This window comes from Camarhynchus parvulus, chromosome 1 (assembly GCF_901933205.1).
Source record: "Camarhynchus parvulus chromosome 1, STF_HiC, whole genome shotgun sequence".
In the NCBI taxonomy this organism is placed as follows: Eukaryota; Metazoa; Chordata; class Aves; order Passeriformes; family Thraupidae; genus Camarhynchus; species Camarhynchus parvulus.
The window spans coordinates 73,676,027-73,689,654 of record NC_044571.1 but is presented as its reverse complement, the minus strand read 5'-3'; the positions used below and the strand labels follow the sequence as shown (position 1 = coordinate 73,689,654).

Here is a 13,628-nt window from a genome sequence, read left to right as displayed (position 1 = left end):
AACAATTTAATACCTTTCATATTAAATCATTGATATAAGGTGGCAATGGCTCTCCTAATCACACGGCCTAAGGCCAAGCATCTTTGATTTCCTCCATCCCAGAGGCAAATTATACATTCCCACCAGAGTTTCTATAACCCTCCAGCCCTCCATCTGAGTAATGTCCAAGAGAAGACACATTACCTGTGCTACCAGCTCATACTGGATTTATCAGTTCAAACTTGGCAGATGTTATCACAACTTATTTGTTTGGGCAATTCTTCCAGATAGGCTAAACTCAACAGAACTTACCATACAGGGAAGTCCTTTGTTTAATATTTGCCAGCAGTGCAGGGAGACTTGTTTGTCCATCCTGAATTATCTCAGCAATTACATTTATGAAGGCAATTTAAAATAATACACCTCTTAAGAAATTATCAGAGATTGCATCTGACCAAAAGTGGGACTCTGTCAAAAACAGATGACCATGATAGTGGGCCATGACTTGTAGGATTCCTTTAGAAATGCAGTGCTAACAGAAGAAAGTACCTCTTTGATCAATGTGTCCAAGGGGTCCATGGCACAAACCTCAGACAAAGAGCATTCTTTGTTAGTGGAAATCTGGATTTTTTCACACACCAGCATTCCTAAAGAGAAAGGAAATGTAAGAGACAGACTTTATCAGAGCAAAAGATGCATAGAATCCTTGAAGGATCCATTCCAAGTGACAAATGGAAGAGTGAGGTGGGAGAACAAATAATTCACTTCATTAGTGTCACATAATAAATTTCCATTTGGAGTTTGGTTCTTTATCTCACCTAAAGGCAATCTAATCCTGCCTAAAGACAGGTTCTCAGCCAGTTTAGGCATTATCTCTGACATGTCAACGTGCATTAATTCACTTTAGTATTTTAGTGGAGCAGGTTACGTGTTCCTGTATTTTCCTGACACTTCATTGCGTTAGATGTGCTTCTGTTACTGTGGCTGTCTAAGATGTCACCTTAGGTGTCTAAAACGGCAAGATTTTCAGAGCTAGATACCTTCTATTGCTCCTGGAATACACAGGTGCTTGGGAGGGAAATACACTTCTTGTAGTGCATCTTATATAGGCACAGCAAATATCAAGGTGTGAGTCATTGCTCTGAGTATAACATAATATTCCTAATATTTTGAGGGAGGAGATAGTTGGCCAAGAGGGTGAGACAATGATGGCCCTGTAGTTCAGGTACACACTGTTAACCAGTGTGAAACACAGAGGGCTTAAGTGTTGATGAGATGTGAGGAAAAATATCAAAATATCTAATGGTTATAAAGCATTTGTTGAGTAAATGCCCAGTCCTTGATTTTTAGTACTCTGTTAAGTTAGGAATTTTTTTTTTCCCCAGGCTTGTCTTTGAAATCATGTTGTAGTTACTTCTGGAAGATCGGGTCTGAACAGTTAGGAGAAGTTTTTCTTGCCCCAGATGGGTGTTTCTCTTCTTCACTGAAACTGCCTCTATGAGTTCATTCAGCTGTCAAGTAGTTTCACTTGCATCATCTCCACAGAGCCATTTTAATGCCTCTCAAAGTGGACCTTTGTTGCGGTGCGCTGCGTTTTTATATATTTTTCCATTGTACGGGTTGTATGTTGGTTTGGTATGTTCCACCCCCTATTTTTAATTTTCAAATGGTTCTGCCCCAAGTTGTCCCTTCCCCGGTTGCCGCTGTCAGTTTCCCTCTCTCTCCCAAGTTCCACCAATCCCAGTTCGTGTTGCATTGCCAGTTACATGGTTCTCCTCCCCTTGTGGCCTGCCCGTCACCCCCCCAGTCCTGCCCATGTTCCAGAGGGTTCTTCCCTGGCTGGGCGGTGATTGGTACCAAGGCCACATCCCCGCCTTCTTCCCTCCTCCCATGCTTTGTTATTTGTCCTGTGCTCTGCCCCTCATCCCGTTCCTCCGATAGCAACTGTATCCATGTCCCCTCCCCTTCCCTATTTAAGCTGGCTGCCCCCAGCTTTGTTTGGCAGATGCTTTCTGATGTCTCCGTTGCCATTTTTGCTCTGTTGGATTAGATTTCTGGCTTCTGCTACAGAGAGTGTCTGCTCGCCTTTCTTTTCCATCCATCGGCATCGCTGGTCGGCCTCGATTTCCCTCTGCCCGAGGGTCAGGGTGTGAAGCTTCCCACCTCAGCCGTGGGAAGTCACAGCCCTAGGCGGCGATCTCGCTGAGCCAGTCTCTATACCAGAGCCGCTGCTCTTTGCCACAGACCACTGCCCCTGAGGACTGCTGCGATTCTAGCCGGAATCTCTAACGGCAACTCCAGCAGACCTTTATGTAGATATTCATTTATTTAGATATTTATTTATTTTTCTGTAAGTCTTCTCATGGATTCTGATCACTCAGTTGGGCAGATGTTTTGGTTTTTTTTCCTGAGGTTTGTACGATGATTTTCTATGTTTATTTATTTATTTTCTATGTTTATTTATTTACATATTTATCTCAACAACATAGGGAACACCCTCATCAAACAAGGACATCTTCTAAAAGGTTGTTATTTAAGAAATGGCCTTCCCACCATCATGTGAAACCTAGCTGGTTGATGACATCTTACAGGAAGGAAAGTCTCTGCTAATTAGTAGGGAGTATCCCACCTCCAGTACTGCTCTAACAAAAGAAAAGAGCTTGCAGCAAAAAAATCAATAGTTTGCATCTATTGAAACTTGCTCTGTGAAAAAAAAATGAACACCTGTATCAGCCTCCAGATTAATAGCCTAGGCAATTAAAACAGGCATGGATGGCATCTTGCTCCAAGACTGGTCCCTCAGTTCTCCTAGATCAATGGGTGGCAGCAGAAGGCATAGTTTCTCAGTCACAGGCTGTGACCTACCAGTCACCAGTGTTGGAGAAAAATCCATGCTGGGTCAAAAATGTAACAAGAAATTATTAGATTGAAGCATCTTGGATTTGCAGCTTAGTGCAGTCATAGTGGTGATAATGGAAAAGATCTGGAAGTTTGGGGTTGTTTGGCTCTTTCCCCCAGAATCTAGGTTTGATTCACCCTCTCTGGGAAGTACAGATTGAAGCTGCCAATGCTCAAGTGATAGGAATTGTCTGAAGGGAAGTCAGGTTCATGCTGCTGCTTTAACCACTCTGATCTAACCATCCCAGCTCCTCAAAGCAGCAATTCCTGATTGCTTCTTCTGACTGCTGGTGTGAGATCTTTGTGAGAACTGTACGCTGTCAGGGCCTCTGTACTCACCAGTAAATGAACCAAAACTGAATGACTTGGACATAAAATTCACCCACTGTGTTCACTTCAAAACAGACAATATAAATGCAGGTTCTTTAGGTAGCATTGATCATATAACACTCAAAAGATCACAAATGAAGATAAAAGTTTTTGGTTTCGATGTATATATGCCACAGCTTTTCTACAATGACAAGCTTAGCTAGACAGACCAGACTCTGGAAGCCTGATAATATTTGGAGACATATTTAGCTCAACTGTAAATGCCCTAGGCAAATTGGCTTTGTTCACCTGTTAGGAATGAAATGAGCTGTGTAACTGATTAGTGTGGGGTTCTTCCAGCCCAGATGTACAAAGGACAGCAATCTACTGTGCATCTGATCCAGGTATTATATAGTGAACAAAGTCCACTTGAAATTTTTCAGTATTACATTTGGGAAGTATCAGAACTACTGATATCATGTACCTTGAACCTCTGTTTCACATGTGAATACTTCCTGTATGTAAGTGCCACTTTTTTCAGAACACTTAGGAAAGATTCTCAGGAATCACCTGTAATCATGCCCATGAAGAACTGCAAGAAACTCACTGATTTCAGCCTTACGAGAGTTCATTTATCATTATCATTATTAACACAGTTTTATTTTAATTGCTACTTAAAGGAGCAACTAGTCAAGTACAAGCTATGTTTAGTTTGTTTTAAGAAGAGCTGGTGAAAGTCCATGGGAGAAATGTACAAGAGTCAAAGGGAACACACTCAGACATACATGCAAACACAGAATCACTATGTCTCAGGGACTGACTGCACAGCCTGAAAGGTCCCTGGAGAGAAGAGATTCTTGGACCAGGTGGCATCTTGCAGCTTCAGCTCAGCATGCATAGCAAGATAAATTCCTTGGGCAGCTCCTGGCTTTGCCTTTTACAGCTTCTAGACTGCCAGGCCACATCTTTGCTGGAAGGTTCTGGGGTCATCTGGATCTGTTCCGAGACAAACTCATTTTGGGGCTGGGAGACATCATCTCCTGAGCAGTGCATGCAGCCCCTCTTTCGACTTCACCCTATCCTTAGTCTCATTCATCCACTCTGCGGACCTGCAAGATCTACCCAAACCTCCGAGGGAAATTTACCTGTCTCACAGTGGTAACCAAGTAACACATCACAGTAACAATACCAGACTCAGGCAATGAGAATACTTGTCACAGCAAATTGCCCTGAAGACTTACAAAAGAAATGTGGTTTCAGATATGCCCCTAACCAACCACAGGTACTTAGCGGTTTAGCTGCATTTGTGCCCCACATGGACAGAGGAAAACAAGCTGTGTGAAAAATAATGTCACCCATCTCCCCTCCCTGTCCTTTTCACTATCAAAGTGCCTTTTCATATCAGTATCCACTTGCTGCTGACCTTCTGCCTACATCAACCTACTTCCCAGCTGTCCCAGCCTACTCAGCTGAGTTTTCAGGCTCACTGCCCGTGGCTCCCTCACCCAAGCCCAAACTACAGAAGAAGCTGATGCAATTGTGTTTACCAGAAGTCCAACGATTTCATTTTATTTGGCTCTAATGCCTTTACCAGCCATCTGAGGACTGTTAGTGTTTGTTATCCCATGTGGTTCTGAGACTTAAAAGAAATCTGAAGAATCTATTGCTCAGCAGAATTATCATAACATGATAGTCAGCTGAAGATCCCAGGAGGGCAAAGAGATTTCTCTGACACAGGAATCTCTTCTGACACAACTCTTTTATTACTTTGGGTAAAGGCACTTTCACCAAGGCCAAATACAGTTTGTTCCACTGGGAAATGAAGAGTGTATGTTCCTGTCATTTCCAGTATTATGTCCTTTCTCTAGGCAGTTTGTGTGATTCTCTCTGGGGATAACTAGATTGCTAACTCTTCTTTTCCCTTCTGCCACTTTCCCAGCATATCATTACAATCTGGCACTTGTTCCTCTCTATCTATTGGCCTGCCCAGCTCCCACCCCATCAGACACCTTCTTTTCCAGGTCCGTGCGCCTTTTTCACCTGCCGATCTCGTTCCTCCACATCTCGCCCACTATCTCCTTTCTGCTCCCAATTTCTTTGCAAAAGTCATGCTTTAACAGTCTCTCTCCCACGATATTCCATGCCGGCCTGGCGCCCAGCCCCAGCATCCCCCTTCTCCCGGCCTAAGCCTGCACTTGTTGCCCGCAGGGGGAGCTGGACGCTGGGCACGGGCTGTAGCCCCAAGCCCTCGGCGCTCGGTGCGGCGGAGGAGGGCCCGTCTGGCCGCGCACATGACGGCGCGGTGGGAGGGCGGCCCCGGCGGGCGGCTCGGCCGCGCCACCGCCCAGCGGGCGGCAGAGGCGGCCCCAGCGCGCACCGGCCGCGGCAGCAGGGCCCGGGCAGCGGGGGGCGGCGGGAGCAGCCGGGGCAGCGGGGGCGCGGAGCCGCGGCCGGAGCGGGGCAACGCGGTGCTGAAGGGACAGCGCCCGCCCCGCCCCGCCCCGCCCGGGCAGCCGGCGGGGACCACGGCGCGGAGCCCCGGGGAGCGGGGCGGGGGTACCCGGCTCCCGGCCCCGCCCGGAGCGGCGAGCGCGGGATCTCCGTCCTGCTCCCGCGGGAGCGGCGCCCCGGGCTCCACGCAGCGCCCGCCGCCGCCCGCCCGCCGCGCCGATGCCGGGCGTGGGGGCGATCGGGGCGCGGTGCAGGCACCGGCCGCGCAGGAGCCCCAGGAAAAGCCCCAAGGCAGAGCCGGGCCAGGCCGGGGCCGCCATGGACGCGGCGATCTGGATCTACCAGTTCCGGCTGATCGTGCTGGGCGACTCCACCGTGGGCAAGTCCTGCCTCTTGCACCGCTTCACCGAGGGCCGCTTCCCGGGGCCGCTGCACTCCGACCCCACCGTGGGGGTGGACTTCTTCTCCCGGCTGGTAGAGATCGAGCCCGGCAAGAGGATCAAGCTACAGCTCTGGGACACGGCGGGGCAGGAGCGGTTCAGGTACAGGACCGGGATCTTACCCACCCCCTCCTGCCCTTTCCCCAAATCTGCCGGCCTCCGGGCACACCCTGCTGCCCTCCTGGCGCTGTACCCTCCTCATCCGACGCATCGTCGGCCCTAAGGACTTTGCCTTGCCCCTTAGCAAAATTTCCCTGCGCCCATTTAGTTGTTGTGCCCCAAACAGTCCTCCACCTCATTGCCTGCCAGTGGTCCTAGCCCTGTGGCCCACCGTCCTTCTTGCCCCAGTGTCCTCAAGTTCCTTCCCAGGAGTTTCCTTCCCCACCCTTTCCCTTCAGACACACTAGGAACAGCTGGGAACCCTTCTCCTTCCAGCTGTCACTGTAGGGTAACAAGTGGCCTTGTCCTGTTTTTTCTTTCCTTCCTCATCTTTCCCCTGAAGTCCTGGACCTAACATAGCAATCCTTCCTCCACATTTTTTTCTTTTGTTCCTGCAAGAGGCCTCTGCCTAACTCTGCATTTCTTACTTTGTCATCACCTCTGAACTCATCCTCTCCTGCAGTATTTTGCTCTGCCATTAACTCTCCCATGCAATCTGGAGACCAGGCCACCTCCCAGCTCTTCTGCCTTCCAGCACAGCAACACTGTCTGCACCAGTGCAGTGTGGAAGCCACTGGGCAGCCAGCTACAGTCCCTTGTTTCAGTGTTTTGTCTGCCTTGTGCACCTGCTGTGCACTGATTGTTGCTAGAAGTCTTCACTAATACTGCTACTATTTATAATGTAGTTAAACTAGCTCAAATGCTGCACAGAGTATTAAATACTGTCTCCCCTCTGTTACAAACAGTAGCAAAACTACCCTCTTTTCCTCCCCCAGAAAAGTCTCAGTCGTTTCCCAGTTTGCAAGTTGATACTGTCACTCACTCTTGTGTCTCTGTTGTATCTGTAGTGCTTGCCGCTTCAGGCAAGTTGTGCACGGATTTTGGTTTGGACTTGGAGTTCAATAGATATGAATTCATGGCATGGGCAAATGTGTAGCCCATCTCCATGTACCTGACCACACACCTGTTTTTACTGGAACATTAGCAGGAGGATTAAACTGGGCCCCTTCACTGGCCAGAATCAATTCCTCTGAACTCCCTGTCTTCTCTTGCAACAGTTGTGCTGATGCCCACACCCAGCTGAAGAGGTGGGATTGCCCTGTTTTACTGGGGGACAACAACTTTTTTTTCTTTTTAATAACCATTAGAGTGAAATAACAAACAACTTTCCTGGGCTTGCATGAGTCACAACTTCAGATGTATTTTTGCAGGTAGGCTTCTGAAGGGTTAGCAAAGAAATGAACAGTGTTAATGGAAAGCTCTTGGCATTTTTCACCCTCTGTGCATTCCAGACAGAATGTAGAATACTTGTAAATAATTGAATTTGCTGACAAATAACCAGGATGGCCAATGACAAGACATTCGACTTAAAGAAATGCAAATACACAGAATCTTGCATACATTTAAAATCAAATGATGGCAATCCTTTAACCCTGGAATGCTCAGGGAATATACACTGATGAGTCATGCAGTCAGCTGCTCCTAAATTTACCTCTGTGTTTTTTCTAATACTCAGAAGATACAACCTGAAGAAAGTAATTTTAAATATTTGCATTTGTTTTTCTGCTAATTTACCTCTTGTGTTTTTTCTAATACTCAGAAGATACAACCCGAAGAAAGTAGTTTTAAATATTTGCATTTGTTTTTCTGCTAAGAAACTGACAGTTTCTTGTCAGTTGGTGTACTAAATGTAATAGTGTTTATTGTACAGTCTGTTTTACATTTAGTCAAATAAATTGTAAATATTTGACTACCTTACACCACAGGTTACAATGTTGCATTCTGTTCTGCTAATGGAGAACATTACAGATCACAAGCGAAGACGATCTTAGGGAGGAGCTAATTACTCCAAGAAGTTATACTGGGGAACACCAAGCAGTTTGCAGTTCTGATTTCCAGTTCTGCTCTGGCTCAGTTGCATTGGGATTTTAGAGGAGGTAAAACCTGTCTTTAAAGCTCCTTGGGGAGTTCTCTCCATGCAGGGAAAACTACTGGCTGTATAATAACCCCCTTCTTTTGGTCCCAGGCATTAGGGACACTCCCAGGGGAAAAGGAAGATGTGACTCACCTGCCGTCACATTCTCTTGAAAGATGTCATGTACTTCCTTGGAGGAGTTATTTGGGAAAAATTCTTACATGTCTCTAGCTCACTGATGATTCCTTATTTGAACTGTATTTCATACATTGACTTAGAAATCATCTTTAACATGCCCTGAAATAGCAGCTGTTGAATATATTTATTTTGACATCAATCAGGCATCATTAAGCATAATCTCCCATTGTCTGAGGTGCCACATGGACAATAAAAACACAGTCAGTAACACTTTTAACATCTTACTAGAAAAAGAACCTACAGACTTGCTTAGTATAGACTCAGTTCTGTAATGCGGATTAACGTAAATGAAGGGCACATCCTCAGTTTCTTCCTATCTTCAGATCAGTAATTTAGAGCAATCTGCTATTTTGTTTGTGTTTTACATCATCTACTTTGCCATGGTTTTTGTTTGTTTGTATAATTTTCCCATATTTAAATCAAATAATATATTTAAATCATGAAACCTCCAATGCCATAAAATGCTCGTGGTGCTAAGACTGAGAGTTCATTTCAGTAGGGGCAAAATATTGTGGGGATGCTTCCATTAACCCACTTTTTAGTAGACCGGGCTATTAGACACATTCTGTTTCTAGTACATCTTGAAAATAAAACACTATCCTATTCTTTTTCAGTAAGCAATATATATTTTCAAAATTATTACATTACAATGTAGTCTTTAGTCATAGTATAAAAATAACTCTTCAAAATTAGATAAAGCTTTTAGTGAAAGTTTGGTTCATCTGGTAAAGATCAGTAAGATCATAATGAAAAAGAAACACTGACTTAAAGCCTCCCTAAAGCCATAGTCTGATGTGATTATACAAAGAATCATAGAACCATGGAATACCCTGAGTTGGAAGAGACCCAAAAGGACCATCAAAGTCCAACTCCTGACCCTGCACAGGATGACCCCAAGAATCACACCATGTGCCAGAGAACATAGTCCTAGTGCTTCTTGAACTCTGCCAGGCTGGTGCTGGACCACGCCCTGGGGAGCCTGTTCCAGTGCCCAAACACCCTCTGAGTGAAGAACCTTTTCCTGACATCCAACCTAAACCTCCCCTAACACAGCTTCAGGCCATTCCCTCGGTCTGTCACTGGTCACCACAGAGAAGAGATCAGTGCCTGCCCCTCCTCTTCCCCTCACAAGGAAGCTGCAGACTGAAATGACATCTCCTCTCAGTCTCCTCCAAGCTGAACACATCCAGTGACCTCAGCCACTCCTCATATGGTTACCCCTAAAAGCCTTTCTCCATCTTTGTTGCCCTCCTTTGGACCCTCTCCCATAGTTTAATGTCTTTTTTATGTGGTGGCACCCAGAACTGCCCCCAGCACTGGAGGTGAGGCCACCCCAGAGCAGAGCAGAGCAGGACAATCCCCTCCCTTGCCCAGCTGGCCATGCTGTGCCTGATGCCCCCAGGACAGGGTTGGCTCTCCTGGCTGCCAGGGCACTGCTGGCTCATGAAGTGTAAAAGCACTGGGACAGGTTGTGTGGGGAACTGGTGGCATCACTGTCCCTGGAATTATTTAAATATGTATAGGTGTGTCAGCTCAAGGAAGTGGCAGAGTGCTGGACTGTGCAGTGCTGAATTAACAATCAGAGTCAATGATCTTAAAGATTTTTCCCAGCCTAAAAGATTCTGTGGTTCTATGATCCGTTTCTCAGATTTTAGAAAAGAACATAACATGACATTGTGTGTATCGATGTTTCTTTAAAAACTTAGTATTGCTTTTTTTCTTGAGTTGCTGTTTTCTAAAGCTTCTCAGTTATATTAATCTTTTTTTTGGTAATGAGAAAAGTAGTTTCAAATTATACATACCAGAAGTACAGAAAAAATGACTGCTATCTCTCCAATATATTCAACCACCTTTTGTGATGTACAGCACAAAGTTACAGGATACTTTTTAGTCATCTCCATTAAAAGCAATACATACACATAATTCAATCTAATGGCTTAGATCATCAGCTACTGTAAATTAGCACATCTCTGCAGAAGGGGCTTGCAAGAGATGAGGGCAATGACTGCTGTGTATAAGCATCCAAAAACACACAGAGGGCTGTGTTTCAGTACTCCAGTTTATAGATAAATGATACAACAACTTTTTATATAGAAATACTTGGCAAGTGATGCATTGCATTTTCAATACTAACCTACTTTCTTTCCTGGCTAATGCATTTCTTTGTTTTCAAGGTTTGGGGTGGGGGCAGGGTTGTTTGGGTTTTTTATTTTTTTTTTTTTTAATGAAAGTATGTTGTATTAGCTTTTACCTCTCCATATCAAATCCCATTTTTGTCATCCACATTTGCTCTTACTAGAACTACTTGAATTATTTTTCTGCCTTCATTTGTGTTTGCAGACACTCTAAAGGAAAAAAAAATGGTTAGGAAAACCAGAAACAGATCTTTATGGTACCTCTATTTAATACTTCACAAAATGTGACAGCCCTCACTTATGTTCTTAAACAATTTTGTGAAACAGTGTGCATTTTTTATATCCAGGCCTTGTGAATTAATCTGAGGTTAAGATCCTGTTGTCGTCACATTCAGAGAGATACTGCATAGACTCTATTGCTGGGAATGTAGAAAAGATCTTTCTAAGCATTAGGAGAAACAGCCCCTCCTTCTTATCTAAATAAAACCATTTCATATGCTGTTTGCTGTGGCTAAATTAATTTGGATATGCCAAGAAATCTAAGTCTTTTTATCTATGCACTTACCTATCTGTAATAGGACTATTGCTGCTAATCATGCCTCTGTGTTCAAATTGTCATCAAAGACTCTATGAAATGTGATGAACAGAGAATTGGAGGGAGCTACTGTTATGAAAAGTTGTGCTATTGTGTACAGTTCATCCTTCTTCCTAAAGTTTTGAGTTTTTGGCGTCAGCATCCTCTTCATAATCATGAGATAAAATGGAATTAATTCTTAGCTTAGGTTATAATTTCAAATGACTGTTTAGAGATTGTGCTTCGTATTTCATTTGGAGAATACTTAAGTATACACTAGATATGTATTTATGCCAGCAACAAGTGCTTGTGTACATTCCTTGGTAGGCTGTCACTTCCTTTAAAATGTCTCTTCTCACCTTCTCCATTCTCTCCTACTTGCTCATGATTAGAGACCGAAAATAATTGTTTCATTCTTGTGTCTTTTACTCTCTCTACGTTCTAACTTTTTTCCTTATTCTAGAGCACATTAAATTTTTTTTCAACCAGAAGAAGAGTTTCCTATTTCCAAAATTCCTTCCAGTGAATGTTCTGGAGCTTAGAGGGCCCAAAAGTAAAAATAACTCTTGCCAACGCTCATGCCAAAAAATTGCAAATTTATAAAATATAAAGAGCTTTTGAACCTCTCTGTGAGAGAGATGCTGGAGGTAGATGTGTCCCTTGCCTGTAATTAGTTTGTGTTTGCCCAGCTCACTCAAAACTTTTGGACAGTTTTGTTCAGGGAGTTTCCTTTCTCTGCCTGCTATCTGTTGACTTCTGCACGCACAGAGCTATGATTAGCTATATAAACATTCTTTTAAAGAATGTTTCTGCAGGGAATGCAAAAGGATATGCTTGAATATTGGCAAGTTTGGTCTCCAGGTTTCTTGACATATGTGTGCATATTTCAGTCTGAAATAATTGTTTAGAACAAAGTGAAGTGCATGTTTATATGAAGCTGAAGGACTCAGACTTTACACCAAAAGTGTATATCTTTGCTTCTGTGAATGTGTCCCACAGTTTCCTAATAAAGACCACTTTACAGAATAATTAAGCATTCAATATTTGCCCTAGGGATGTTGGGTTCTGGAATGTTTAGAAAGTGAATTTTGAATGTAGGAAATAAAATAGTAGTCTAGTAAATTAAATTAATAAATTTCAATCAGCTTTAAAAAAGGAAAGTTATTTAATAAAACTTATAAAAGATAAAAACACACTGCCATATGGAAAACAAATTGCTTTATGAATAAAATGAAAATGCATTTTAATTTTCCTTTTTCTTTTTTTTCCCCTTCACAGATCAATAACACGCTCTTATTATCGCAATTCTGTGGGTGGCCTACTAGTATTTGACATCACAAATCGACGATCTTTTGAGCATGTGAAGGACTGGCTGGAAGAAGCAAAAATGCACGTGCAGCCCTTTCAGATTGTGTTCCTGTTAGTAGGACACAAATGTGACTTAGTGTCACAGCGCGAGGTTACGAGAGAAGAAGCTGAAAAACTGTCATCTGACTGTGGTATGAAATATATAGAAACTTCAGCAAAAGATGCCACAAACGTTGAAGAGTCCTTTACAATTCTTACACGAGATATCTATGAACTTGTAAAAAATGGAGAAATCTCAATACAAGATGGATGGGAAGGTGTCAAGAGCGGCTTTGTTCCAAATGTTGTACATTCATCAGAAGAAGCTGTAAAGCCCAGGAGACAGTGCATCTGCTGAATTTGTAGCATGCCAAAGAGCCCATGGGGTGTTTAGAAGATGATGCCAATCTAAATGACAGAAAAATAATTTTGAAACAATATTAGATCATGGCATAGCTGAATCATAGGATGGTAATTTGGTTTTGTATCCTTCTGTCAGGGTTATAATCCATAACACTTTAAGTGCTTTTTTTCTTTACAGCGTACAATAATTTTGTGTGGTCTTCAGGAAAATAAATTATATATTGCTAAAGGGAAACCTAATTCTATAGCAAGACACTGAGAAAGTGCAGTAACCATCATGACAACATCTTCACTTTGGCTTTGTTTTCTGAATACTGTTTAAAATCAAGTCTTGTTAGATGAGGATCAGATGAGTTCATTACTTTTGTTCATCCTGCCTTAGCTTTGGACAAGAAAATGTTATACCTTATACTTTTTAATGTGATTCTTTACTCAAGGGCAGGGTTGCTAATGACCATTAATGTTAGAATGCTGTAGAATTTGATAGTAAAGATAACTCTAAGGAAAGCAGACTGAAAGATTGCTCAAATAGCAAACACTTTTGATATGACAATGAGTACAAGCCTTACTAAAGAAAAAGAATGTTTTAGAACAGATGATTTATTTGTATACGAAAATGGGGAATAGAAACAATGGAATTTATTATTAAATATTTTCTGAATTGCCAATGAAACTAAACATAACATGACATATGATCCAGCTGTTATTTGAGTTGTGTACAAAACAGCTTTCCCAACCACTGGAGTTACATTTCAGTGGCCAGATCCTCAGCTGGGTAATTATCATCGTCACATTGATGCCTACAGAATCATGTTAATTTACACAAACAAATTCCATATTAGCTTTAAAAAATAAACCCA

The 13,628-nt window shown here is 43.1% G+C and overlaps 1 protein-coding gene across 1 annotated transcript; it reads left to right on the top strand.

Moving 5' to 3' along the window:
* Window positions 1–5,856: 5,856 nt before the first annotated feature.
* Window positions 5,857–12,789, top strand: RAB39A (RAB39A, member RAS oncogene family). Its single transcript, XM_030950668.1, has 2 exons — window positions 5,857–6,179; window positions 12,337–12,789. Exons 1-2 carry the CDS (start codon window positions 5,857–5,859, stop codon window positions 12,761–12,763), a joined length of 750 nt encoding a protein of 249 aa, XP_030806528.1. The 3' UTR covers window positions 12,764–12,789.
* Window positions 12,790–13,628: the final 839 nt, after the last annotated feature.

Coding starts and splice junctions, on each gene's coding strand:
- RAB39A (XM_030950668.1), top strand. CDS start 5,857: ATGCCGGGCGTGGGGGCGATCGGGGCGCGGTGCAGGCACCGGCCGCGC. Junction 6,180..12,336: donor GCGGGGCAGGAGCGGTTCAG/GTACAGGACCGG, acceptor TCCCCTTCACAG/ATCAATAACACGCTCTTATT.